Raw genomic sequence first — 26,298 nt, 5'->3', positions numbered from 1 at the left:
CATCACCTGATGACCTTATAAATAATTCAAATCATGACTACAGTTCAGAAACAGCTAAAGGAGTTGCAAAGTTACAGTTTATTTTTATAAACCTAATCTTGGTAGCCAAGGATGGTGCATTGAAGACCTTTTTAAAGAATTTTGTAATTATTTCAATTAATTGCATTCTAAACGATGGTATTGTTGTACAAGACATCATTTGACTAAAAAAACGTTCTGACTGGGGCGTACTGGAACCTTTTGTACCAAATTTGGTTTTAAGGTAGAGAAGTTAATTTGTTCTTCTGACCCTATTTTATTTTAAACTGGTATTCCAGGGATGTGATTTTTATTTAAAATGTCCCTCCATGATCCAAAATGTCAGGTGGTAGCTGTATTTGCAGCAGCATTGTCAAATCCAGAGAGTTTGAGCTGCTGAACAAGATTTTATCATCAAGAAGAGCCAGCATACAAAAATTTGCAACAATTCATACTATCAGACATGTTAGTGATAGAGCCCTTATAACGTAATTCCCATGTAAATGGTGTATCCTCTTGCACCGAGGATACCTCTCCATGGGAGGGAATCCCAGTTACCAGGAAGAGACAAGTAATGGTAATAGAGGATTCAATCATTGGAAATATAGATAGCTGGATTTGTTATGACCAGGAGAACAGCATAGTGAACTGTCTGCCAGGCAAGAAGATTACAGATCTCTCGCGACATCCAGACAAACTTATGTGCAGTGCTGAGGAGGAGCTGATGGCCATGATACATGTGGGTACCAATGACATAGGAAAATATAGGAGAGGTCCTGGAGACCAAATTTAGGCTGCTAGGTAAGAGATTAAAGTCCAGGACTTACATGGTAGCATTCTCTGAAATGTTTCCAGTTCCATGTGCAGGGACAGAAAAACCACAGGGTCTCAATGCATGGATCATGTGACAGTGTAGGGAGAAGGGTTTTAGTTTTATTAGGAACTGAGGAACCTTTGGGAAAAGGAGGAGCCTATACAGGAAGGACAGGTTCCACCTAACCAAAGTGGAACTAGACTATTGGCATGTAAAATTAAAAAGGTCAGAGGAGTTTTTAAACTAAGGGCTGAAGAAAAGCCGACAGGTGTGGAGGAGCACATGGTTCCAACAGAGACATCCTATAGGGGAGGATCTATTAATGGGGATTCTCTATAGCCTAGTAAAGAGGGAAAGATAGAAGTTGATACAGTACAAGTAGGAACTGAGGAGAAACAGTCAAATGAGAGTGTCCCATTCAGTTACATGACATGACGGCAGACAAAAAAAAAAGTGACAAATTTTGTAAGTGCATATACAAAAATGTTTGAAGTCTAAATACTAAAATAGGTGACCTTGAGTGCCTGGTATTAAATAATTATATTGATATAATAGGCATCACAGAAACTTGGTGGAATGATGACAATCAATGAGACACTAATATCAGGACGCAAAATATATAGGAATGACAGAACAGCTCGTGCTGGCGGTGGAATGGTAGTGTCTGAGAAAGAAAGCAGAGTCAAATATAGTAAAAATCTTAGATAAATCAAACTTACTATAAAATCTCTATTGTTAGAAATTCCGTGCTTGAATAATAAGAGTATATCAGAAGGTATATACTACTGACCAGGATATTGATGGTGATTGTGAAATGCTCAGGGAGATCAGAGGTGCTATAAAAATAAGAAACTCAATAATAGGGGATTTCAACTATCCCTATATTGACTGGGTATGTGTCACCTCAGGACGGGATGCAAAAATTAAGTTTCTAGACACCATTAATGACTACTTCGTGGAGCAGCTAGACCTGGAACTCACAAGAGAGGCAATTCTTGATTTAGTCCAGGATTTAGCATAGGATGTGGTCCAAGAAGTAAATACAGCTGAACCGCTCAGTAATAGCAACCATACTATAATTACATTTAACATCCGGGGGGGGGGGGAGGGGGGAGAAGAGAGGAAGAGGAGAATACCACAAAAGCCCACCACAGTAGCATTTAACTTCAGAAAGGGGTAATACCACAAAAATGAGGAAGCTAAATGGAAATTAAAAGGAATAGTCACAAGAGTGAAATGCCTTCAAGCTGCACGGGAACTTTTTATCAACACCATAATATAGGTTCAAATAAAAACAAATATGAAGAGGACCAAAAAAGGCCACCATGCCTAAAACAGAATAAAAGAAGCATTTAGGAGCAAAAAGGCATATTTTAAAAGTTAGAAGTCAAAGCCTACTGAGGAAACTAGAAAGGAACAAACTCTGGCAAATCAAATATAATTAGACAGTCCAAAAAAGAATTTGAAGAGCAATTAGCAAAAGACAAAATAAACCCAGCAAACACATTTTTAAGTAGACTAGAACCAGGAAGTCTGCCAAACAGTCAGTGGGATCACTGGTCAATCAAGGTGGTAAAGGAGCACTCAACGGAGACAACACTATTGCAAAGACACTAAATGAATTCTTTGCATCAGTTTTCACTGCATAGGATGAGAGCCCAGGAGATTCCCACATCTGAGCCACTGTTTTTAGGTGACAAATCTGAGGAACTAGCCCAGACTGAGGTGTCAATATAGGAGGTCTTTGAACAAACTAATAAAATTAACAGTAATAAGTCACCAGGAACAGCTGGTATTCACCCAAGAGTTCTGAAAGAATTCAAATACGAAACTCCAGACCTACTAACGTTAGTATGTAACCCTATAACTTAAATCAGCTTCTGTACCAGATGACTGGAGGATAGCTGATGTGACTCCATTTTTTAAAAAAGGCTCCAGAAGCAATCCTGGCAGTTACAGGCCAGTAAGCCTAACTTTGATACCAGGCATATTGGTTGAAAATACAGCAAAGAAAAGACTTATCAGATGCATAGATAAACATCATTTGTTGGGAAAGAGTCAACAGAGCTTTTGTAAAGGGAAATCTATTATTGTTTGTTTGAGGGTCAAGCAAACATGAGGAAGAGTGATGCAGTGGATATAGTGTACTTAGGCTTTCAGAAAGCCTTTGACAGGTCCCTCACCAAAGGCTCTTAAGTAATGTAAGCTGTCAAGGGATAAGAGGGAAGGTCCTCTCATGAATCAGTAACTGGTTAAAAGACAGGAAACAAAGGGTAGGAATAAATGGTCAGTTTTCAGCAGGGAAGAGAGGTGAATAATGGTGTATCCCAGGGATCTGTACTGGGACAGTGCTGTTCAACATATCCATATACCATCTGAAAAGAGGGGTGAATAGTGAGATGGCAAAGTTTACAGACGATAAAAAATTACTCAAGATAGTTACGTTCAAAGCAGTCTGTTAAGAGTTACAAAGGGATCTCACAATACTGGGTGACTGGGCAACAAAATAGCAGATGAAATTCTATGTTGATAAATGCAAAGTAATGCAAGTTGGAAAAAATAGTCCTAACTATACATACAAAATGGGGTCTAAATTCAGCTAAGAAATATTTTGGAGTCACCATGGCTAGTTCTCTGAAAACATCTGATCAATGTGCAATGACAGTCAAAAAAGTTAACAATGTTAGGAACCATTAGGAAAGAGATAGATAATAAAACAGAAAATATAACAATATTCTATAAATCTATGGTAAGCCCACACCATGAATAGTGCACGCAGTTCTGGTTGCCCTATCTCAAAAGACATATAGAAATGGAAAAGGTACAGAGAAGGTCAACAAAAATGATTAAAGGTATGGAACAGATTCCACATGAGGTGAGATTAAAACAGACTGGGACTATTCAGCTTGTTAAAGATGACTAAGGGAGGAAATGATAGAGGTCTATAAAATCATGAATGATGTGGAGAAAGTGAACACCACAACACAGTCAAGGGTCACCCAATGAAATTAATAGGCAGCAGGTCTAAACAAACAAAAAGGAAATACTTCACATAATGTGCAGTTAATCTGTGGAACTCGTTGCCAGGGGATGTTGTGCATGCCAAAACTATAACTGAATTAAAAAAAGAACTAAAAAAAGTTCCCGAAGGATAGGTCTAATAATAGCATTTTGCCAACATGGGCATGAATGCAGCCACATGCTCTGAGGGTCCCTAAGCCTCAGACTGCCAGATACTGAGACTGGACAACAGGGGATGGATCACTTGATGACTACCCTGTTCTGTTCATTCCCTCTGAAGCACCTGGCATTGGTCACTGTTGGAAGACAGGATATTGGGCTAGATGGACCAATGGTCTGACTCAGTATGGCCTTTCTTATGCTGGGAATGCTGATAAAAGCCAGTAAAAGTTTTCCTTCCTTAAGAGACATCTTTGACCTTACTGACGATAAGACCTGACATTTTACCGTTAAAATTTTTTGTAGATTTTGAAAGACTGAAATATAATAAAAGTGAATGAGGGTCTCTTTAGTTGGCATAGGCCTTCAGATATGTAAGAGAACTTACCAAAAATCAACTCCACCAAAAACTTGTCTCTACATCACAACCCTGAAGCAAGCAGGCATGAAATCAACCATTTGCACAAACTTTTCAGGAACTACATCTTTCAGTTAACATTTTGCTTTCCACTTCTTCTCTTTCCATAGAAGATTTGTGGACTAAGATCACACTGCTTCATGTATATGGCCATACCTTAATAAAATGTAAGTCCTCCTGCTTTTCATAAACGAACCCAAGACACGCAAGAGTTAAACAAGAATCTTGTTCAGTTAGTGAACGCACATTTTCCAATGCACTACACAAAGTGTTCCAATTCCAACTATTCCTCCTTTGTCGGTGATTTTAAAAGGTGTTTTGCTCCATTGCCTTCCTTTTTCAAAGACATGCATGAAAGCAATTTAAAACTCATTCACCTTAAGTAACCCATCACAAAGGCCCTTTTTTGGGGGGAGGGGAGGTGGAGTTCCTCCATCCAGGAATATATTTGTGTTTATTACAAAAATATAAACAGGTGAAAAATTGGTGCAAAAAACTTTACTTCACAGTCTTCTGGATAAAAGTCCAGGTTAATATTGGGGGACAGGAAGAAAGGGGAAAAAAAACAATCGAGATAACTAAGAGAACTGAAAGTAAAAGTTGTGACTTATTTCATGAACTGTATATTAACAGTACCTACACATATGCACATGCATCTGTGCATGTGTATCTTCCACTACATTGCCTTACTTTAAATGTAAATGTGACGCTGTTAAACTAATTGTTAACAGACAGATCTACCTAACGTAATATATTGGAGTCTCATCAGAATGTGCATTTTCATGTACTTCAATGGTCCAAAATTTGGACAAAAAATAAATCCATAAAATACAAATATGAAAGGCCTTACCCATCAGGCACCTTGCCCCATCCCAAATAAGCTTGACTTAGAACTGACAAACATCACAAACTAAGTATACATGTCTAAAGCCTTCATCAGTGAAGATGGCTTCCATGTAGCACAAGGAAGACAACACCACATATGGATAAAGTGATCCAACCAATCAAATGCTTTGGCCTCTCACTATTACTGTCAAAAAATAGTTGGGGTGCAAAGGATCTCAAAACCTTAATTTTCAACCACAGATCGTCTTTTAATAGAACACCAGTTTCTAGACATGGTTTGTAAAACTGTTTTAAATGATTCATTAAAAAAATACTTTTTTTTTTTAAAAAAAAAAAGATTCAGCATCAGGTGAATAGCACAAGCAATAACCATCTTACTCAAGAAAGAAAAGGCAGTATCACTTCGGTTAGTTTCTGAAGTGATTCACAAACAATAGAAACAGATCAGCTAATCCACATATTTGAAGTTGTATGTCTTGTCACAGTAAAAAAAAATCAAAGGCCAGAGAGTTTCCTTTCCTACTGGGTGTCATCTTGTGTTAACTCTTGAATCATAGACATTGTAAAACCACTACTGAATAAATATTCTCAACTTTAGAGTTTAATATATTTTCTTTCCTAATGATTCTAACACTCCATCTTCTCCCTCATTATTGCACAAACTGCAGACAAGTGGTTTTGAAAATTTTGTATCACTTGAAATTCATTTGGTGCACAAAATTAGTCCAAGCACAACTACATGGAGTACCATAAAACAAACAGTGATATTTAAATACCATGATGAAAGTTTACTTTGTCTCATTTACTGTATATTCTCTAGTTTTTCAAAATTTAAATACTTTTAAAAATAAAAATCAAATATCACTCCCAATTTACATGATAATCTTCGTGTTAAAGAATTACAATTTTAAGATTAAGAGTTTGTTTTTTAAACTAAAACTGCTTGACACATTAGCTTCAATTTTATAAAATTAAGACTCGGTAAGATGCCACTTCATATAACATACTGTGTAACAGCTCATTTTTCATTCACAAGCATAGATAGAAGATAACAGTATTAAACATTTTCAGAGGAGCTGGAATTGCACACTGCCATTATGCTCTTGCTTCCAGTATTACACAGAAAGTATTATAAATTAAGAGTGGAGAGTCTGTTCTCTAAAGCATCAGCGTGACTGCAGTGGGAAACATGCTGGCACAAGCGATGACATTCCAATAATATAAAAATGAACATGTAAAATAGCAAGTCAGTTGATAGCATATTGTGGTCATTTAAGAACAGCAGTGGAAGCAGCAAGGGGGATTTTTTTTTTAATCCAGATTGTACACAATGCATTACACAAATATTTTGCTTCTTAGTTTCTAGTTCAGTCAAGTGCCTTATGGTCATTTCTTTTCCTCAAAAGTTTTAACAATGAAATATGACAATACATACAATAGTTCCTTGCAGGCTATACCATTTTAATAGTTCTGTGGAAATGCCACTGGGGGGAATTTTGATGGTATCCAAATAATTTTTGCCTAATTCATTCATACCTTTGAAAATTTCCCAAAATGTTTGTTTTGTACAAAGACTCACTTGTGTCAGGATTTTTGGTGCTAAAAACTGTAGGACATAATTTCATTTTTAGAACATCAAATTCTGTCTCAACAACATATCCAGTTATGGCATTAACTACAAAATGAACTGACATCTATGGAAAACATGAACATTCTCCAATCCCACAATAATTCGGGTGCTCTGGTGAGGCTAACTAAGATGATAGAACCAAGCCAATCAAGTTGCTTTATATTTTATTTACACCATTTTATCTGGAATTCAGGATGCTAGTAAATGAGATTTGATTTATTTAAGAAGAAATCTAGCCCTTCATGAAGGCACTGGACTGGACTTTATACTAAGTTCAAATTGAGGATGTCACAATATCTATTTGAGAGTTCAAAATTAAGGATTTATCAGTGTATATCACTTTGACAAACTATTCAAGAGAAAGGGAGTCGTCTGTTAAACCAGTGCCTGAGGCCTAGAGTCACAAAAATACCACAGTACCTAAACTCCAGAATGAAGTGCCTAGACGCAGAAGTCCCAGTTTTTGGCTTCAGTGCAATTCACAGAATTCATGCCGAATCCATAGGTTCCTAACCTCACTTGGCATCTATGTTTTTGCAGTAAAAAGTTCCCAAGATGCCTATGTTTCTGCCTCTGAGCATGCCTCACTTTAGGGGTCTGGGCACCTATCTCCCACCTAAGCAACAGAATGATTCACTAACCAGGAAAGAGGTGTTCAACCAGCTAACTTGTGCGCAGGCCCTAGTAAGCATCTCAGAGACAGCCTATTGGAATGGGCACCTCAGGCAAGTTCACACAAAACAGCTGGGGGAGGACCTCCCTCATAACTTGTAGCCCAGTGGTTAGGGTTCCACTGTGGATAAATAATTAGTCACTGTGATTGGGGGCAGGAGAGAGGGATAAAGAGCACAGAGATGGACACACAAGCATGAGAATGATTCTATAGCTTGGTGGTTAAAGGACTCACGCAGGATGCGGTAGATCCAGAATCCAATCCCCTGCTCTAACAACTAATTATTCATCCGCAGTGGAACTGCTTCACCAGAAGATATACATAGCTCACTTGTTAGAGCACTCAGCTGAGAAGTGACAGATGACTGTTCAAATCTGTTTTCATTGGTTGGGGGGTGGCAGCGGGGGTGTCCCCCATATCCAAGATGCATAAATGACCACTGGGCTAAAAGTCAAGCTAGAGGTCCTCTTCCACTGGCTACCTTCTTGCAAAAACACCTGAGATGCCTAACTTCAGAGTGTTCACAGCTGAAAATCGCTAGCAGAGATAGGCACCCCCTTGCAGTCCAAACTGAGGCATCTATCTCAGTGAGAGGGGAAGAACTTAGCACATACCCATCTTATTGGCATCTCCCATTGGCTAGTTTGGATGGCTTCCTGTCTAGCATCCTGGCTTTTGTGAATAGCGGTCTAAGGCACTTCTCTCTCCCCATTCAAGGTATAAGGAGCCTAAGTGCCTAACTCGGGCTTTGCGAATCAGTGTGTTCCTGTGATTTTCTAGGCTCCCAAAAGTTAGGTGCTGCACCACTCAGCATCACAATGCTGAAGTACCTTTGTGAATCTAGGCCCAACTACCCTGAGTAGTGCTCCCACCGAAATAGGCATCAGATGACGTAGCTAAGACTAATAATCAAAATGAATATTGCTTCCAAAAGGCATATGGTGGTGAAAAAGTTTACCCATGAGAATGCAAGGTGTAAGGCTTCAGCCTGCCAAGGTAAGAGGGGTGAGGAAGGGAAAGAAAGGATAGGAAGCTTTGTCACTGTGTCACTGGAGAACTTGTTAGCACATGAGCTTCCAAGAAGTTTTTGAAGTCCCCTCCACTCCCACAGTAAAAAAACAAAAACAAAAACCTAGCAGTGGCAGGGGTTGGGATAGTCCTCTCCCCCTATAAAAAGGTACAAGTGCAAAATTAGTGCTTGTTGACATTAAGAATGGTTGCTACCTGAATTAGCCCACAAGACTACTTGAACCAGATGCTGTCAATGACTTTGGAATTAGTTCTACATCTTTCCAGCACAGCTTGCCTTTGTGTATTGATGATTTTAGTATACAGGAAAAAACTTTACTACTTTCATGCTGTTTTAGTTTAAAAATCCTAAAACTAATATTTTTTTACCTGAAGACTACTATAACTAATCCTGTTTATTTGTGAAGTCCCTGGAAAGAAAAAGAAAAAAGAAAAAACGTTTAAAGCCCATTAGCACCTGCAACAGGGCAAAGATGTCTTTGAATCGTAAAACAGATGTATTAAAACTGTTGTATTGTGACATCCAAGTGCAATGCTCTGTGGTACAATATGCTGCGTACAAACGAAAAGCAATTTCAATGAGCTCATGCAAAAGATTCTCGATCCAATATGGTGGGGTAAGATAAGAGCTCAGAAGACTTACCCAGAGCAAAGTACTCAAGCCCTGAGGATAGGTAGGAAAGGAATAAGACATGGAAAAGAAACATTAATCTACTTTTTACCAGGAAATGAACAGTTTACCCTCCAAGGATGAGAGTCAGGCAAATTCAGATACAAAGCTGTTAGACTATGGATCCTAGCCTTCATATTTCACAGTGTCTTTTAATTACACGTAACTTGTGGCAACAGTCAGATCAGATTTCCTGAAGATATATTGAGGTGGTTTACAGAAGTGATGATCAGAAGGAAAGCTTTGTACCTAGATTGCGATTTCCTTGTGGTAGTGACTTTCTTTTCTCCATGAAAGACAACATATCCTTATAGCACCGCATAAAAATATTTAATACTGATGTGGATTAAGAGCAAGGCGACTTGTAGATCTTAGCAGACACACGCTATTATACTAGCCCTCAGCTTTCATACTATAATAGACTTCATTTTTTTTAATGAAAACCTCTTTGATAGGAATAAAAAAATTAGTCACTGCAGTCAGAGTTTACAATTTCAGAAGAATGAGTCTGCATAAATTAAGGCATCTCTTGTTAAGATGTGCAAGAAAGTGTAGCCACAATAAGCTAAGATTAGATTGGTAAGAGATACTCTATACCCTTGATGGAGCCCTAACTAGCCACTTTTAATGTCTTGTAGTTCTGACTCAGGCTATGTCTACACCACACATCTTTTAGCAACACAGCTGTGCTGCTACAGGCATGACGCTAAAAGTGTAGTGCAGTGTAGCCACTGTTTGTCAGCGGGAGAGAACTCTCCTGATGATAAACCTCCAGCCCCAATGAGCAGCAATAGCTTTGTCAGCAGGAAAGCTCTCCTGTCGTCAAAGCGCTGTTCACACCAGCGTTTTTCGTCTGCAGATGTGGGGGAATGTTTTTTTCACACCCCGAATGACAAGTTTTGTCATTCAGGTTCCAGTGTAGATAAAGCCTTAGTCAATCAGGAGTGAACTTCCTTTAGAGCCTATTAACACTATTCCTTAGCTGGCTGTAGATGTTCTATTCAATGAAGCAAGCTCCTATTGCTTAGAGCTAGTCAACACTGGCAACATTAAAGCGCTACTGCGGTAGCGCTTTAATGTGGCTTGTGTAGTCATGGCAGAGCTCTAAAAAAAAACCACCTCCACAAGGGGTGTGGGCCCCAGTGCTGGTGCACTATCTACACTGGTGCTTTACAGTGCTGAAACTTGCTGTGCTCCGGGGGGGGGGGGGGGGGGTTCACACCCCTGAGCAAGAAAGTTGCAGCACTATAAAGTGCCAGTGAAGACAAGCCCTAAGTCTACTGCCTCTGCTAGACTACTAGCTCATCATTTGAGAGTTCAGCACCTGAATGCTTTTGAGGTCTGGGCCTAAGTGTCTGGGACCGTGAAAGTATATAACACACTGTAGATCACGGGCCTAGCTGAACTTGCATGACAGAGTTGAGGGGGAGGGGTTTGTTTGTTTTTTTAAAAGCATAGTGCTTTGGAAATTAGATGTTTCAGCAAAACACTAGTATAACCTCCACCACAGCCCCACTCTGCTTTCTCAAGAAGAGAGCATTAGTCATTGGATGGCATAAAATGCTTTTCTTACTAACAAAAATAATGTTCATAAGTGAAGTTTAATATCATGCAGAAATATTAGTATTTCTGCTCTAGATCAGTATTGCGCATCTCCCCCATCACAGTGTAAAAATGACCCCGTGCTACTCAACATTTTCTTCCTGTGTATATTTTGAGTCTCATCCACTTATTGTGGTGACAAACTATGTTTTCCCTACTTTTTACTCCAGTTAGTACTACGAAGGCTGAGGGAGTGAGAGATTCTATTCTGGCTTGCACATCATGATTAACAGTCCTGCTTGCACTAAGTTCCAAATGCAGAGTCTTTTACTGATGAATGAACTAGAAAGATCATAGCTTGACTTTGAGGTAACAGGTTGAGTTTGAGTAGAAAAAAGTTCTCTTTTAAATTGAACAAATTGTGGAAGTCACGAACATTTTTTTATTTTTTTTATTTTTATTTTTAAAGAATAGCAGTGTAACTTTTCTGAATAGACATTTCAATCCAATCATGAGGCAGAGTTTATTGCTATATTTCAGTCACAAAAAAAGCCTTATCACCAAAACTTTCACTTAGGAATCAGTCTGCAAGATCATTGCTGGAACCGAATGACACCTAGTGGCTATTTACTTAATTGCAGATGCAGTTCACTGGGAGAAATTAAGGGTATGTCTACACTGCAATTAAAAACCTGTGGCTTACCCATCTGATTCAGGCTCACAGGGCTCAAGCTGCAGGGCTGTTTAATTGCAGTGTAGATGTTCAGGCACAAGCTGGAGCCGAGGCTCTAAGACCCTGAGAGGTGGGAGGAGCGCAGAGCTCAGGCTGCATCTCAAGATCCCTACACCACAATTAAACAGCCCCTTAGCCCAAGTCACCTGGCACGGGCCAGACACAGTTGTCTAACTGCAGTGTAGACAAACACTTCATAAACCCTATTGTGTAAGATTCTCTCTTTATGATTCCCATTAAGGGGAACAGGACTAGCATGGCTAAATGCCTTGTGGCCTTGGATTCTCTTTGCAGGCAAGGGAACTTCTTGAGAAGAAGTGCCAATTGGGGCATCCTATGTCCTTCCAATCTCACTCAAGTAAACAGAGGATGTAACCCCAACTGATATTTAGTTCCTTCCACTAAAAATATGTTGTCAGACTCGACAATCTTGAGTGAGATAACAGTAACTGTATCTTCTTCAAAACACATTCTACATGGACTCCCCACTGCAGGCAATTGACAAGAAGTCCCCAGACACAAAGGGGATGGATCTGGAAAGTCTATCTGACTAACGATTGCTAGGCTGTTTGCCTCAGAGTATCTGATCTACAGGCCAAATTATTAGTGTTACTTCAAGTGAAAATATGGATGGACCTTCAGGTAGTGTCTTTGCATCTCTTAACAATGGAGATTTTTCTGAGGCATGCATTTGAGGCCTAGTAAATTTACCTTAATATTCATGAACTAATGGAAAGATTCTGATCTGCTTGGAAATTTTTACTGTTTCCTAGCATGTGAAGATAATGCTAAAAATAAGGCAGCCATCTAGGTGTTTTACAAAGCCCTGGTCAGGCAGTAACTTAAAACCTTACTAACAGTGTAGTCTAGCTTTCCCTGCTTATAATTTGTTTATGTGGAAATCACAGGTCACCTTCAACAAGAATCTGAAATGCAGGTATACCTTTATCTTATCATTCTGGAACACTATATATAATGGCTGAACCATTAATACACAGCTCTCACTCTTCAAGCCAACATGATCATGACCAGAAATGCAGTCTTCAAAGACAGATGGTCCAAGAAATATTTGAGCTGCTAAAATTGTGTTTGTAAGCACCACACAAGTCCCAGAATGGGGATAACTCCTGAACAATAGGCAACACAATGACATAATTATGTTCAGGTCATATAGGATTAGAGAATATAGTGGAATCTTGCACCAGTGAAATTGTAAGCCAGGTGCACTCTGACCAAACTGAAGGAGAGATTAGATTGCTTGATGTAAAACAAGTAGTTCACAATAAAAGATTAACAGAATAATAATGAAGTTCAGATCCTTTAATCTTGCCCAGATAGAGAACCAGGTCCATTTCACAGAACGTGAATTTTTGGGTGGAATATTTCCTCCTTTCAAGTAGAATTTTCTGGTCTTTTCAAATTCAATCTGAACTGTTCAACTAGCCAACCACTAGGCAAAGAGCTCAAATCAGGATGTAAATGCTTCTGGGTCAGGAGATCTGACAAACTGAGCAGAGAAAGAAAGATTGGAAGTTCTAGCAGGCCGGAGTACAAAACCCAATGAATCCAAAATGGGGTTCTACAGCTCCACGGGTGATGTTCCCATCATCTCTAACGTGCTGTGGAATTAAATAAATATCTGGCTCCAGTTAATGAAGATCTCCTGTTGTGATATTTTAAAATAATACTGTCTATCCCTAGGAGATTGAGAACCATGGGCATGCTGTAATGGACATACCAATCCAAAAATTCATAGCCTTCTACCATAAGTATGGATGATGATGATATGGTAAAATTATGCATAATTCACAGCAGTGTTAATGATCAAAAATAGATCATTTCATGATATGGTCATTGTGACCTTGTGGACTGTGCTGCCATGCATTAACAGTTATTAGTTCACTTTGAGCTAGTCCTGTTTGAAACAGGACTAGGTTAAAGCAAACAAACTGTTAATGCGCAGCAGCTGATCAAAGTGAACTAAAACTGTTAATGCGCAGCAGCAAGGTCCATATAAGTGGCAAAATTTACAGATTCTGTGAAAATGTTGACCACTGTGACGCAGTCATATCTTTAAGCAATAAGCAGGCTCTGCCCATGTAGTTGTACATGGTAGTATCATCTCTTAAAATCTGGAGAGAACATCCTTCAGTAAAAGTGAAATGGAATTGGACACTATAAACAAGTTATTCTGTCCAAGACCCCCTGGTCTGAGGTAATGTCATTCTAGCAATTCTTTCCTTGTTCCTACACTGCAGATGAAACTGAAGTTGCAGAGATTGAGATACCACCACTCAGAAGGACAAGATGGTAGTGGTCAATAAGGGTTTGCTGATTCACCCCTTGAGTTGAGGGATTCCAAAGCTGAGCATTAGTAAGTTTAAAGTATCATCTAGAGCTGAGACAAGTAGATAGCACTTGAGGGGAAGGGACTCCAGGAGGAGCTTTTATTGTATCCTGGATAACAGAGATTGATCTCTGGAGCCCCTGGGCCACAGAACTCTCTTCTCCAGTGTGTGGTACAGCTGACCCATGAAAGTGAGTTATAAGAGAAGGTTTCCTACTTGGACCTCTGGAAATAGAGAATAAAGTCAGAAGAAAGAGCAGTGCAGAGAGCTGGCAGTGAAGGAACTCTATCTGTTGTCAGGAAGAGGAACAGGTGGCGTTAGGCAGTCAACACTATGAACTGACTCTCCAGTGTCCAGGCATTCCACAGGAAGTTCCAGAAACTGGCACCTGGAAGCCAGCTCCTCCAGATGACCAATACTAGAGGACAATGCTCACAAGCCACCTCAGTGAGGATCCAATGCAGGCAATGCTTGAAGTTTTCCTTCATGGATCATTCTTCTATTTATGTCTATTTCCACTGCTTGCCTTTAGGGATTTTTAAAAGACCAAAATCATTTCTGATTATGAACTAGCCAGAGCCATTATCACCATCATTTCCACAGAAAACCCTCTGCTTAGAATGGATTTCCAAGTAATTGTTTTAAACACTCAAAAATCCTAAAGATATCACCAGTGAGTAACTGAAGAGGTTTGTTTACCGTCACCTTAAAAAAACCAAAGTGACCAATTGGAATATCGATTACTCTTTACATTCAGTATCTCTCTACTCTGTTCTCTGTTCTAACTCTGAGATTCTGTCCAAGATTCCAGAGATTATCAAATGCAAACCTGGAATGGTGCCATGTGCAAAATGAGCTAAATTAAAAAAAAACCCTAAAAAAGAAAAAATCAGAAGCATTAAATAAAACCATTAAACTGTTCATAATATTTTTCTTCTAAGTCACCTTTGGAGTCTTTTTTTTTTTTTAAAGTGGAAAAATCTGACATTTGTTACATAAAGGAAGCAATTCATGATGGTCTGAAAAATAAAGAATTGTTTAAGTAGAGAAGCAGGATTTCCTAATACTTTCATTCACAGTAATAACTGAAGCAACAAGTTAACTCTGAAAACAAATGCAACAGTAATGAGTACAGTACTACATGAAAGTATGCCATGGCTATGGAACAAGTGTGCTACACCCCCCATACCAGTACAGGTATGTTACCAGATAAGGACACTTCTATACTATACAAATATGAGTTAGGAAATTAGACGTTTAATATAGGAAATAAATACAGTCATATGCACTAAATCTCAGATGTCTGTGCTTTTCTGCTTAGAAGAGTTTCACCAATAAAAGTTCTTCAAAAGATTTTAAAATATTTTCAAATTCAAGTGGAAAGGGGCAGACAACACTAGGTGGTGTGCACATCAGATTACAGAAAAGCATTAATCTTTCAACTCTGAAGAAAGCTTAGTTCTCATGTGAAAATGAGTCTCAGGTCAGATCTACATTACAGACTTCTGCTGATACAGGTCAGGGACCACGTCTTCACACCCCTGTGCTTTTAATGGTATAACTTGTTTTGTTGGTAGAGGCTAGTTTTACTACACAAGTGCAAAGTGCAACTTTGCCACTATAGCTGCATTCACACCAGTGCTTTGCTAGTATAGTATACCAGTATTCAGTGCTTAATTTGTGCCAGGGTTGCCAGGGCTAAGCCCCAGCACCTCTGCCCTGGCATCTCTGGGCTTGCCACATGAGTTACGAAAGTAAAAAAATTACTTGAGCCCTGGCACCTAATTGCTTGAACCCCAGCACCTCTTTCATTACAAATTAAGCACTGCCAGAGCACTCTTAGTGTAGGCATGGTCCTTACTACAACATGCAATAGGACTGAGCCAGACAGGCTAGCATTGCAATTTTTCGTAGAGCTGTTTGAGAAATTCTGTACAGCATTCAGTTGTAATCTCCCAGGACCCATTCACACCCCCTTGTTTGTGGAGCACTGAAATTCACAAGTATTGTATATGAAGTATTTATTACATTGATGATTTTGAAGCTACAATAAGAAAAATATTAAATTCTAATTGAAACAGTCAAGAACTACATATGCATTTGGTTTATATCATAATGGAATTGCACTTCAGAGTAGTTTTGACTATAATTCATATAGTTAGCTAGCTGATGAAATGAGGTCTAACACTAAATGGCATTTCTCTGTAACACAATAACTTTTGAACGCTGCTACTGATGAATTCCAAGATTTCAGAGAATGCTCTCCCAGTGGACAGAACCCTACTGATTTTGGTTGGGGGGGGGAAAATCAAAGCCGAAAGGAAGAAGTGGGGCACATGCAGTTTCAGCATCTGGTTAGCAGAGCCATCAGTTTCAATCACTTTTCCTACTTGTCTATAGATCAAAGAACCAGTTGCTGGTAGCCATTAAACACATTGCTACATAATACTCTTCCTCCTCCCCATTTTTAGTTCCCGATACAGTATAAAATTTGCTTCCCTGAAAGACTTCCTCCTCAAGGTTGAAAGAAAATAAGAGCTGAAAGGAGAAGGCAGTGGTGCACAAAGAGCCCCTGGCTTGGGGAACCCAGAGCCACCAGCATGAGGGAGGGAACTGTGTTGCAAGGGGGTTCCTTAACAAGGGGGAAGCGGACGAAGACCAGAGTCCCTGTTCGGTGAAATGCACTAGGACTACAGAAGCAACGAAGTGTGCAAACCTCTAGTACATTCACTGTTTAATATTTCAATCTTTGTATGTGCAGTTATTTCAACGGTCTTGTACACATTACTACTGTAGAGTAAATTTGCTTCCACATGCCAGGTAACCCAGATTCCTGATGGAATTTAAGCTTCATATTAACTCTAATAAATGAGTTTGGAATCAGATTTGGGTTCAACCCTTGGTGCTGTGATCATGCCCTATCCATTCTGTCACTTATTCAAATGGACTTGAATGCATTTATTAAACGTAAACCTAAAAACCCACATTGAATTCAGTCTTTCCCTTTGATGTACACAAACTGACATTATATTAGAGTCAGCTACTATACCTGAATCCATGCCCATATCATATCAGAATGAAACTTTTAAACACCATACGTCATGTGAGAAATAAAATATCACAAAAAGCCTATTAAATACTTCAGTGCTGCTTCCAAAGTTTGAAAGGCAATTTCACAGTCTATAATTGATTTTTACTACTTTTTTTACAAAAATAAAGGGCCTCTGCTTCAGAATATAGGCTCTCTCCTTGTCCTGGTTGTGTACAATAGTGCAGTGAATTTCAGCAGAGAAAGTCTATGCTAAACCCTCTGAAGAAAAAGTTGGTCTTCAGCTATTCGTGTATTCTGGGCTGCTATTTTAAATAACTTTCTTCTGCATGCTATTGCAAAGAAGTGCACTCATGGGTAGATTCTGTCCCTCTGTGAGCACAGAAGATCCTACCAACAGAGTAGAAGTGGTGCAGTTCTGCTACACAAAAGAGGATTTGGAGAGTCTACAGAAGCTAGGACTCCCTGAGTAACAAATCCCACCTCCATGGAAGCTTCCTGTGCACCACTGTGCAGAAGGAAGTTGGGGTCCAACTGATCTGCTGCTATATAGATCCACAGACCAATCCTCTGGAGGATGAGCACAAATACAAAGGAAACTACTTGAGTCCTGTGGCAAGATTCCCAAGTTGCAGAGCTGCTCTGCTGCTCCTCTGTGGCCTCTGGGGAAGATTCCTCCCTCACACCACAGTGCCTTGGGAATTCCCCATTGCACCTTTCTACTTCCCTTGGCCATATTCTAGAATGAGAAATTGGAATTTGGAATGAAGAGCACTTCCTTAACCCCCAATGCAAGTGATCTCCATGATGCTCCCAATCTCTGATTGGTTCAGGTAAAGGATCCATTTGAGCTGGTAGTAGCCAACATACTATCTTAGTATTTCTCTGGCAGCCTCTGAATTTCTGCAGAATTTAAACTAAGCATTATAAATGAAACTGAACTGATGCAAGCACTACCTGAATGAGTATGCACAGACAAATAAGAGCAATAAGAGAGGTGTGAACTGCCCCAATTCATTTCAAAGGCACTAAATCTGAAGCCTTAATGGATGACTTCAACAACAGCATTAATTATGTCACTGCAGGAACAGCCTGCTACTCTGGGACTTCGTAGCACACCACCACTTTTTAGCCTCTCAGTCTGAACCTTGCCTATGGTACTGACAGCCCGTCTCACATGTGAAGATGGGATCTTCCACTGTGCCAGCCTAAGGCCTTGTCCACACAACAAAGTAGTATTGTTTACACACAATATTCTGACAATTGTATTTAATTTTAACTTAAACAGATTTCTAATCTATTTAGGCCTTGGCTATGCATGAAGTTATTGTGCTATAGCTATTCTGCTTTAAATTCATACCCTACCTTATTTTGGAATAACTCATGTGTAGACTAGTCTTGGTTTAAACCTAAATAAGCTTTTTGCACTGATTTAATTAGCCCAGTTTATAAATCACATCTTTAGTTAATGCAATGTAAATCACAGACTAAAAGCTGACTGACTCCGTTTGGGTTTGGTTGCTCTCATGCCTTCTCTCCCCCACTCAACATTACACAGCTGAGAAAGGACCATAGAACAGATACTGCTAACGTCCTCCTACACAGAACACAAAAGAACATTATTCCCTCAGACTGCCAAAATAATTTTCCAAAACCATTAAGGAAGGACGGAAAACATACCTGCAATAGGTACATATCCAACTCCTTGCTGGTATACTGTGGGCATCAGGACGACTGGCTGTGGCTGCATCATCATGGCAGTTGGTATGGACTTGATACCAAAAGGATGACAGAAAAAACAGTTAAACAACTAAAGTTGACAATGCATTTGAGTAAAGCCTTCAAGTCCTGCTAGTCACTTTACATTGACTAGTACAGCAAACAGTTTGGTGGCAATAATAGACATGAATATCACTTTTCAGGAAATCAGTGTGAGTACTCAAAATTAATTGCCATTGAAGGAATGAATCTATAACCCATGAAGCCATGTCAAATTAAGCTAGCTTTTTGTCACAATTCCCAGATAAAAATGAGGTATTCATTAGTAAGAAGTGGGAAAATCTGAATTTCCAAAATTCTCATATATATTCATGAATTCTGCTTCATTTCACAAATTTTTACAATAAAGTAAATTCTGTATAAAGAGTTTTAATCCATTACTATTTAAAAGGGAAGTAATTTCTCAAAATCAAGTGAGTGCAGCTGGATTAATTTAGACAAGCCAAAGAATGTGCATATTTGGTTTAAATCAGTCTCAATTTAGATACTATACAACTTCCATTAATACTAATACTCTCACTGATCAAAGATAACAAAAAATCATCTTATCCATGTCCACAAGGGGGTGTACTGCATCTTGCATAGTGTTTTAAAGGTTAATGATGTCAAAGGCTCTTTGAGCTCTCTGATCTTGTTCAGTTTTTTTAATTGGCAATTTCTGCAGGCACTGCTTAAATCGTTCAATACCTACCTTTAGTGATCTAAACTGTTCGTAAAAATGGTGGAATCTGTCATGATCAATAAAAATAATTTAGATCCCAAGGTTTTGAACCAGTCAAACCCAGGATCAAGTTGGTCCTGAGTTTGCAGAGTGCTTCTTGGTTAAGTTCTGCCACCCTTACTCCCCAATTAGTAGTACTTAAGAGTAGTTCCACTACTCACTGCAAGTACAAGTGGTAGAGTCCTCTCCATCTGAAGAGTGCCTTCTGGACCAAACGTCATCTAATTTTTCCAACACAAAGATTTTCCAGCCTCTTCCCCTCGCAAAAGGTTCTTTTAACCTATTCTTAGCCTTGTATGACTTTTGATGTTATGAAATTTGTAAGTCTCCAGTTGAACATTAATCTGATCTGGAACATCTGTCTTTACTCTTGTGCTTCTAATAGAAAACCTATAGTCTTCCATGTGAAAGTAAAAGTTCATTGTGAATTTTGAGCTGTCTGTGCCTTCAACCTAAATGATTAAAACTAGTCATTATAGGAGCACTCAAAATACTCTGATGGTGATCAAAGTGGAGAATGATTGTTTGAGTACGCTTAACTAATCAGGAATACTACTATTCAGATTACTTAGAAAGCTTGTAGGGGGTGAAGGGTTATATTGTTATACAAGCAGCAACAGTTTCACACAGGTAGAAAAACTAAACTTCAGCTGTAGATAGAACAGCATGGAGGACATGTCTTTTGAAAAATCGGGAAATATGAAGAGCCTCAAAGAATCTGGATACCATTTTTCTCTTTTCAACTCATGGTGTGCCCACCTTTTAGGATAACATGCTATACCAGCGGGTCTCAAACTTTTTTACTGGTGACCCCTTTCACATCACAAGTGTATGAGTGTGACCCCCTCAATAAATTAAACCCCCTTTTTAATATATTTAACACCATTATAAATGCTAGAAGCAAGTGGGGCTTGGGGTGGCGGTTGACAGCTCGCGGCCCCCCCCATGTAATGACCTTGTGACCCCGAGGGGTCCCGACCTCCAGTTTGAGAACCTCTGTCCTATACAGCAAGTGCAACATCCAGCTATTTCACTGAGTAGAATGGCAGTGTTTATTGATAGAACAGTTAAAATATTAGGTTCACTTACATCAATAGGCTTTAACAATATAAAATCAACGTGACAAAACATGGTTTTACTGAGCTGTTCTATTATATCAGACTTCTCCTCTGTTCCCATCCCTAAGAAAGCCACCCTCCATATCCTGAGGGCAAAAACACATTTGGCTTACCGCATAGGACATGACCAGGTTAATCATTCCTTCTTTGTCATCACCCTGCCTTCCACTCAGGCTATACCACTCATCCTCCACTTTTCCTTGTTTCAGAGACTCAGGAATAGTAATGTGTGTCCAGGCGATGCGGTCATCCATTGAGAAGGCTCGCTGAAGGGCATTAGAAATAAAATATTTCTGATCAAACTCAGAACCTTCAGAAAAAAATTCCTGAACATGATTTCTGATTAACGTTCTTTGAACTCAAGTCTCAGTGTCACATTTTACCCATTTCAGTTTTAAGCCATCCTTTGCAATACAACTTTGACAGCAGAAATTAAACACTAGGCTGTTCAGCCAATATTCCCTGCAAAGATTTTTTCCCTACTGAAGATTGTATTCCAGCAAGGATACAGCTAAGTACCTTTTTAAAAGGAGGGACTATGGCTTTTCAGTGTGGGGAGTTGCAACAGGGTAGCCAGAGACAGCTTATTACTTTCATATCCACAGATGGAATATGCTCAAGAAATGCAACATTAGCATCACTATGGACTGTACTGACAGCAGCTCCAAAGTGATATATATCGTAGGTTCTCAAATGCAACTAGAAGCATTCAGATCAATCAGCACTATTGCTATTTTGAACTACTAGCCACTCATTTATCCTCACTATCTTAGCTCACTAAAGGATCCAAACTACATAAAACTGGAAACCAGCTTGAGGGAAAAGTTATTTTGCACTTTACAGCAAGGATAACCTGGCATTTATCAGAGATGTTTTTTACAGCCCCAGGAAAAAAACTAGTTAGCCCCAGTTTAAGGCATTTCCTATTTTTATTTTTTGTTAAAACACACCACATTACACTTAGTTTTAGTTACATATTCAAGTTGTGGTTACATAAGGCAATACATTTATACCAATAAAAAGTAAACTGCAGTGGGCATAATACTAATATAGTCATTATAATACAGAACATCAGAATGTATGTATATATTTTGGTTTGGTATTTTCTCAAGGAAGTTATACAAGTCATGACTCATTTCAGTTTTCAATATTATATAAACAAGAGTAAAAAATATTCCAGTATAGAAAACAACAAGGCAGCGATGTAGGCTTGAAGCATTAAACAATCAGAAGCTTGCAGAGTTGCAGACTACCAGTCCAGGGCCATTTGGCCATGCAGCATTTGGCAGCAGCAGCCTAACTTTGATGTCGTGGATAGACTGACCCTATTCCTAACTTTTGAATGGATGTATCCAGTTTGAAAAGATTTGTTCTGCAAGTTCAGCAACCATAGGACACTGGTGCAATTATTTTTCCCAATTTCCAGGTTTAAACTGAGTTTAAGCTGGTATTTACCTTCACCATCTTCAACTAGTTTTTCCTTGGAAACTGCCAACTCTGTTGCACAGAAAATTGTTCCCTACAGTTGGAATCCTGAAGTGGAGCCTCCAAATCCACCCCCAGCAAAACCAGTTTTACTTTTGAATGCCTTGACTGTTCACATCAATTTTCTTTGGGGAGAGAGGACAAAATTAAACTTCCAAACCGGAAGCAGTGAAAGCCCAATTGCTTGACACATTTAACCCAAAACTGGACAAAAGCATTGAAAGACACACTGTAAGGAGCAATCACACAATGGCATTAAGATTGGTTATCTAGTCTAACAGGTATTTCCATATCTGAGTTTTATGATTCTCTAAGCCAAAACAGACTTACTAAAACCAGCACTAGATAAATTTGCTAGAGTAGAATTTTTCATTACCACTTTCTACTAATGGTAGAGCTGCAGAAAAACTTCAGTGTGAAGGTAGAATGTATAATACAAAAAGTTAGAGAGCCTACCAACACTGCCTCCTTTCTGAGGAAGCATATACTTTGATTCATTTGCGATCATCTCTATCCACTCACCATACATCCATATATCTTTTATGATTTCTAAAATAATAATGTGAGCACCTACCAAGTACCTAAAGATAGAAAATACATATTTTTCATTCCTAAAATGTAAAAGAGAAACCTTGATTAGTTTGTAGGGATTCTCTTGTGTGCACATGCATGGGCCTGTGTGGAGAAACTGAGGGTGAGCTAGGCAGAATTGAGGTTTATGTGTAGTTGTCAAATTATTAGTGAGGATGTTGGTCATTTCTCTTGTGGGAGTGAGTTCCACAGGTCCAGCTCCTGTGAAAGTACTGTCTGCTGCTATCACAAGCTTCCACATATTCACCACAGAGTCATTGTTCCAAAGGAATACATCTCCCATGAAAATTAATGTTTTTTAATTTAAGAGGCTGTTGGCACAGACAGTGAAGCACATGTTCAAATGAACAGTTTTGTTAACTAGATGAGCTATTGCATTTTTTTGAAACCAGATGAAGCTTTAAGGGAATGTGGTTTCATTTCTACATCTAACAAATTTCAGTAATCAAGGCAGGAAGTCACAAATGCACAGACCACCACAGTCAGGTCTGAATCTTATAGGGTCACCAGTTATTTGTCTGTGGTTATCTAGGCATCCAACTTATTCTGAAGGAAAAATGCCCTTGATAGTGGCTCATGCCACAAAACAAAGCAAGTTCTTCAACATGCTTCCCACCAGCACCACCTTAGTCTCGTCTGGGTTCCAAATTAAGACAGCTGCTTTGTAGTGAGCCAATTTCACTTATGTATTGAGAAACTGACCTATTTACATTTGGTGTAAATGAGAGTTCTCCTAATGATTTCATGTTGATATTGAATAATGTGAGGGGAGAGAATTAAGCCTTATTAAATTCTGCAGATGGAAAGCCCTGGAGATGATCAAATGCCCACCAATAATTCTCTGGATTTAGTCCAAGAAGGAAGCACCTAAACCATTCCACAGCATTCCTGTTTGGCTCTGCAGCTTCTTGAGATCAGGACAGGAGTAATTTGGTCATCAACAATATCAAGTGTCTCAGAGATCCAGCAAGTTGAGTACAGATGTACATCCTTGTCTGTGGGCAGGTGATCATCCACAAGAATAAGCATTATTTAAGTACCATGTCAAGTCTTGAACCTTGACAGAGGAATCCAGGATACCAGCAGAACAGAAGGTTGTGCTTCTTGATAGTTTGCTCAGAAAAGGGAAAACAGTGTGTGATGTCTCTTGTGTAAAGGGATGATTTCTTCATTGCTGGTCTGATTATTTAGGTGGGATGGCAGATTCCTCTCAAAGGAGAGACTGATAGCATCTATTCATTGAGAACCCTGGGACTATCTACCATGACCATTCAGGATTTTGAGTAGTTCAGGGTTCCAAAGTACACTATCCAGCACTTGTTGGCCAGAAGATTGGCCACCTTGACATAAGATGCGATGCGGGGAGGGATAGCTCAGTGGTTTGAGCATTGGCCTGCTAAACCCAGGGTTGTGAGTTCAATCCTTGAGGGGGCCACTTAGGGATCTGGGGCAAAAATTGGTCCTGCTAGTGAAGGCAGGGGGCTGGACTCGATGACCTTTTAAGGTCCCTTCCAGTTCTAGGAGATAGGTATATGTCCATACCTGTAAGGTACAAGATTCTAACATGTTACCATTATAGATAGCTTTTTAATGCTACTGTCTCTCCCACACATGCACCAGGAGCAGCAGGGAAAGTTTTAGGCACCAAGGATAGTAAGAGAGGAGCTGGGAGGAAGAGAGATTCTATGAGTGAAGTGGGAGGTAGCAGCAGAAAGAACCAGGAGGAAACTATAGCTGCAAGGAGAGAATGCCCGATATGAACCTGGGATTCTGGCTCATAATCATGTACGATGAATTTTAGTCACTGGAACCCCTTAATGGAATCATTTTTTAATTCAAATTTGTCTACAAAGATTAGTCTACATTTAACTGATTTACTGTCACCAAAACTCTTACATCTTGGATTCAAGCTGTAATCTGATTTGAAAAGTCTTGCAACATTATCTCCCAAAGAACGGCATGAGCAGCCTATTTTTAGTATAAAGTGCAGAATATAAGAATGCTCCTCACGTACTGCACTGTCGTTTAGCATTAGAGTATTCACAAACCACTTGACTTGAAGGCTAACATAACCGTCTCAACTCCTATGTCATCCTTCCAGAACTCATAATTACATCAGAATCTCAGCTCTCATTAAAGACAGTGCCTCTACCTGTTGTGGTTGAAAAGAAATATGTGCAAGTGTGATATACCCACACACAAAAAAACCCCACCACATTCCAGGTGCTGGTATACATCACTGGGCTATGTCACCTCAGTACAGCTTTGTAAGGTCTGACCCCAACCAGCAAAGCAAAAATAAAATTCTAACCTCATCAAATATCTCAAGATAGAAAGAGTCCACACCCGGGGGAACAGTGCATTGAATAACTTTGTTCCAGCGTGGGTTTTTGGCTCCATTGTGCGCTGTAGGAGTTTCATACACAGCATAGCCAAGCCGTACCCGACAGTATGGATCCATGCGGGTCATACCGTAGTTCTTTGCCAGTTTTGCCTGGGAAGAAACCAAAAATGAAGAAAGAAGAAAAAAATAAAAAAATTAAGTTTGCCATTTTCTTTATTAATTCTTATGAGTGAAACAATATTAGTTTAGAAGAAGTCATGATAGAAAAGGGATACTGAATGGGTCCACCTATGATGTGGGCAGACGCTCAAATAAAAAAAAAAGCAATGCTCAGAGGTAGAGCAAGGCTGAGTTAGGTTAGATATTAGGGGGAAAAAAACCCATCTTTCTAGCTCTGGAATAGGCTTTCCAAGGGAGGTTATGAAATCCCCAGCATAGGAGGTTTTTAGGAACAGGCTGGACAAACACCAGTCACGGACAGTCTATGTTTACTTGGTCCTGCCTTAGTGTAGTGGGCTGGAATGGACTTGACTTCAAGGTCACTTCCAGCCCTATGTTTCTCTGATGCTATGATTCTATGATAAGTTATACAACTGCCTAAATAAATGTGGTTAGCAAAAAGCACCAAATTTAGCGTAAAGGCTATATCTTATGACTGTCAATTGCTGTTAACACCTGCGATTAACTGAAAACAAAATTAATGCAATAATTTTTTAAACATGTTAATCGCACACCTCTGGGGAGGGCACAAGTTGGAGCCCCAGAGCCCTGCATCCAACAGGGCTGAAGGTAGGGGGGAATAAAGTGTATCACCCTTAGGCTTTAGAGCCCAAGCCACAATGTTTACACTGTGGTGTAAACTAAAAAATTATGAGAAAAAGTTTACTGTTAAGTCATTCCCCTTTGGAATTTTTATAATTACAAATGTGTATACAAAAATATGGACAGTGTCTGGAATGGAGGCAATGAAAGGCTGACTAGAAGAAGCAAGTCTTGGGACTTACAATATTCTTACAAGTAACAAGAGAACTAATTAGCAAAATATATCACACTACTTCTTAACTGAATGATGTGCACAGAAGATTATGCTCTGTGAAGCAGTAAAATATTTTAAGATTCGAATAATGTCAATGTTTTGTCTGGTGGTAGTCCGAACTTCTTGTACCTCATCATCTCTAGCCTCTTTGGCCCTTGCCTTACCTCACTTCAGTCTGTCCAAAAAGCTGTACCAAAAATCATTTGCTTTGTCTATCAGTTAGAATGTACCCAGACCCTTATGAAATTCCTTTAACCTTCTGTCTCAAACGTAA

At 39.3% G+C, this 26,298-nt stretch overlaps 1 protein-coding gene across 6 annotated transcripts in view; it reads right to left on the bottom strand.

The window, feature by feature from the left end:
• The window catches only part of LOC123369878 (toll interacting protein), a 55,015-nt gene that overhangs the window by 4,657 nt on the left and 24,060 nt on the right, over nucleotides 1-26,298 (bottom strand). For all 6 annotated transcript variants that reach the window (XM_045015916.1, XM_045015918.1, XM_045015920.1 and 3 more), the window contains 3 exons: nucleotides 24,956-25,138; nucleotides 20,682-20,834; nucleotides 18,631-18,721 (listed from right to left, as the gene is read on the bottom strand). In XM_045015916.1, the coding sequence (XP_044871851.1) occupies nucleotides 18,631-18,721; nucleotides 20,682-20,834; nucleotides 24,956-25,138 (427 nt within the window). The remainder of the gene's footprint in view (nucleotides 1-18,630; nucleotides 18,722-20,681; nucleotides 20,835-24,955; nucleotides 25,139-26,298) is intronic.

This window comes from Mauremys mutica, chromosome 4 (genome assembly GCF_020497125.1).
Source record: "Mauremys mutica isolate MM-2020 ecotype Southern chromosome 4, ASM2049712v1, whole genome shotgun sequence".
NCBI classification, from domain to species: Eukaryota; Metazoa; Chordata; order Testudines; family Geoemydidae; genus Mauremys; species Mauremys mutica.
Note: the sequence above shows the minus strand (reverse complement) of the source record. Positions and strands in the feature narration are given on the sequence as shown.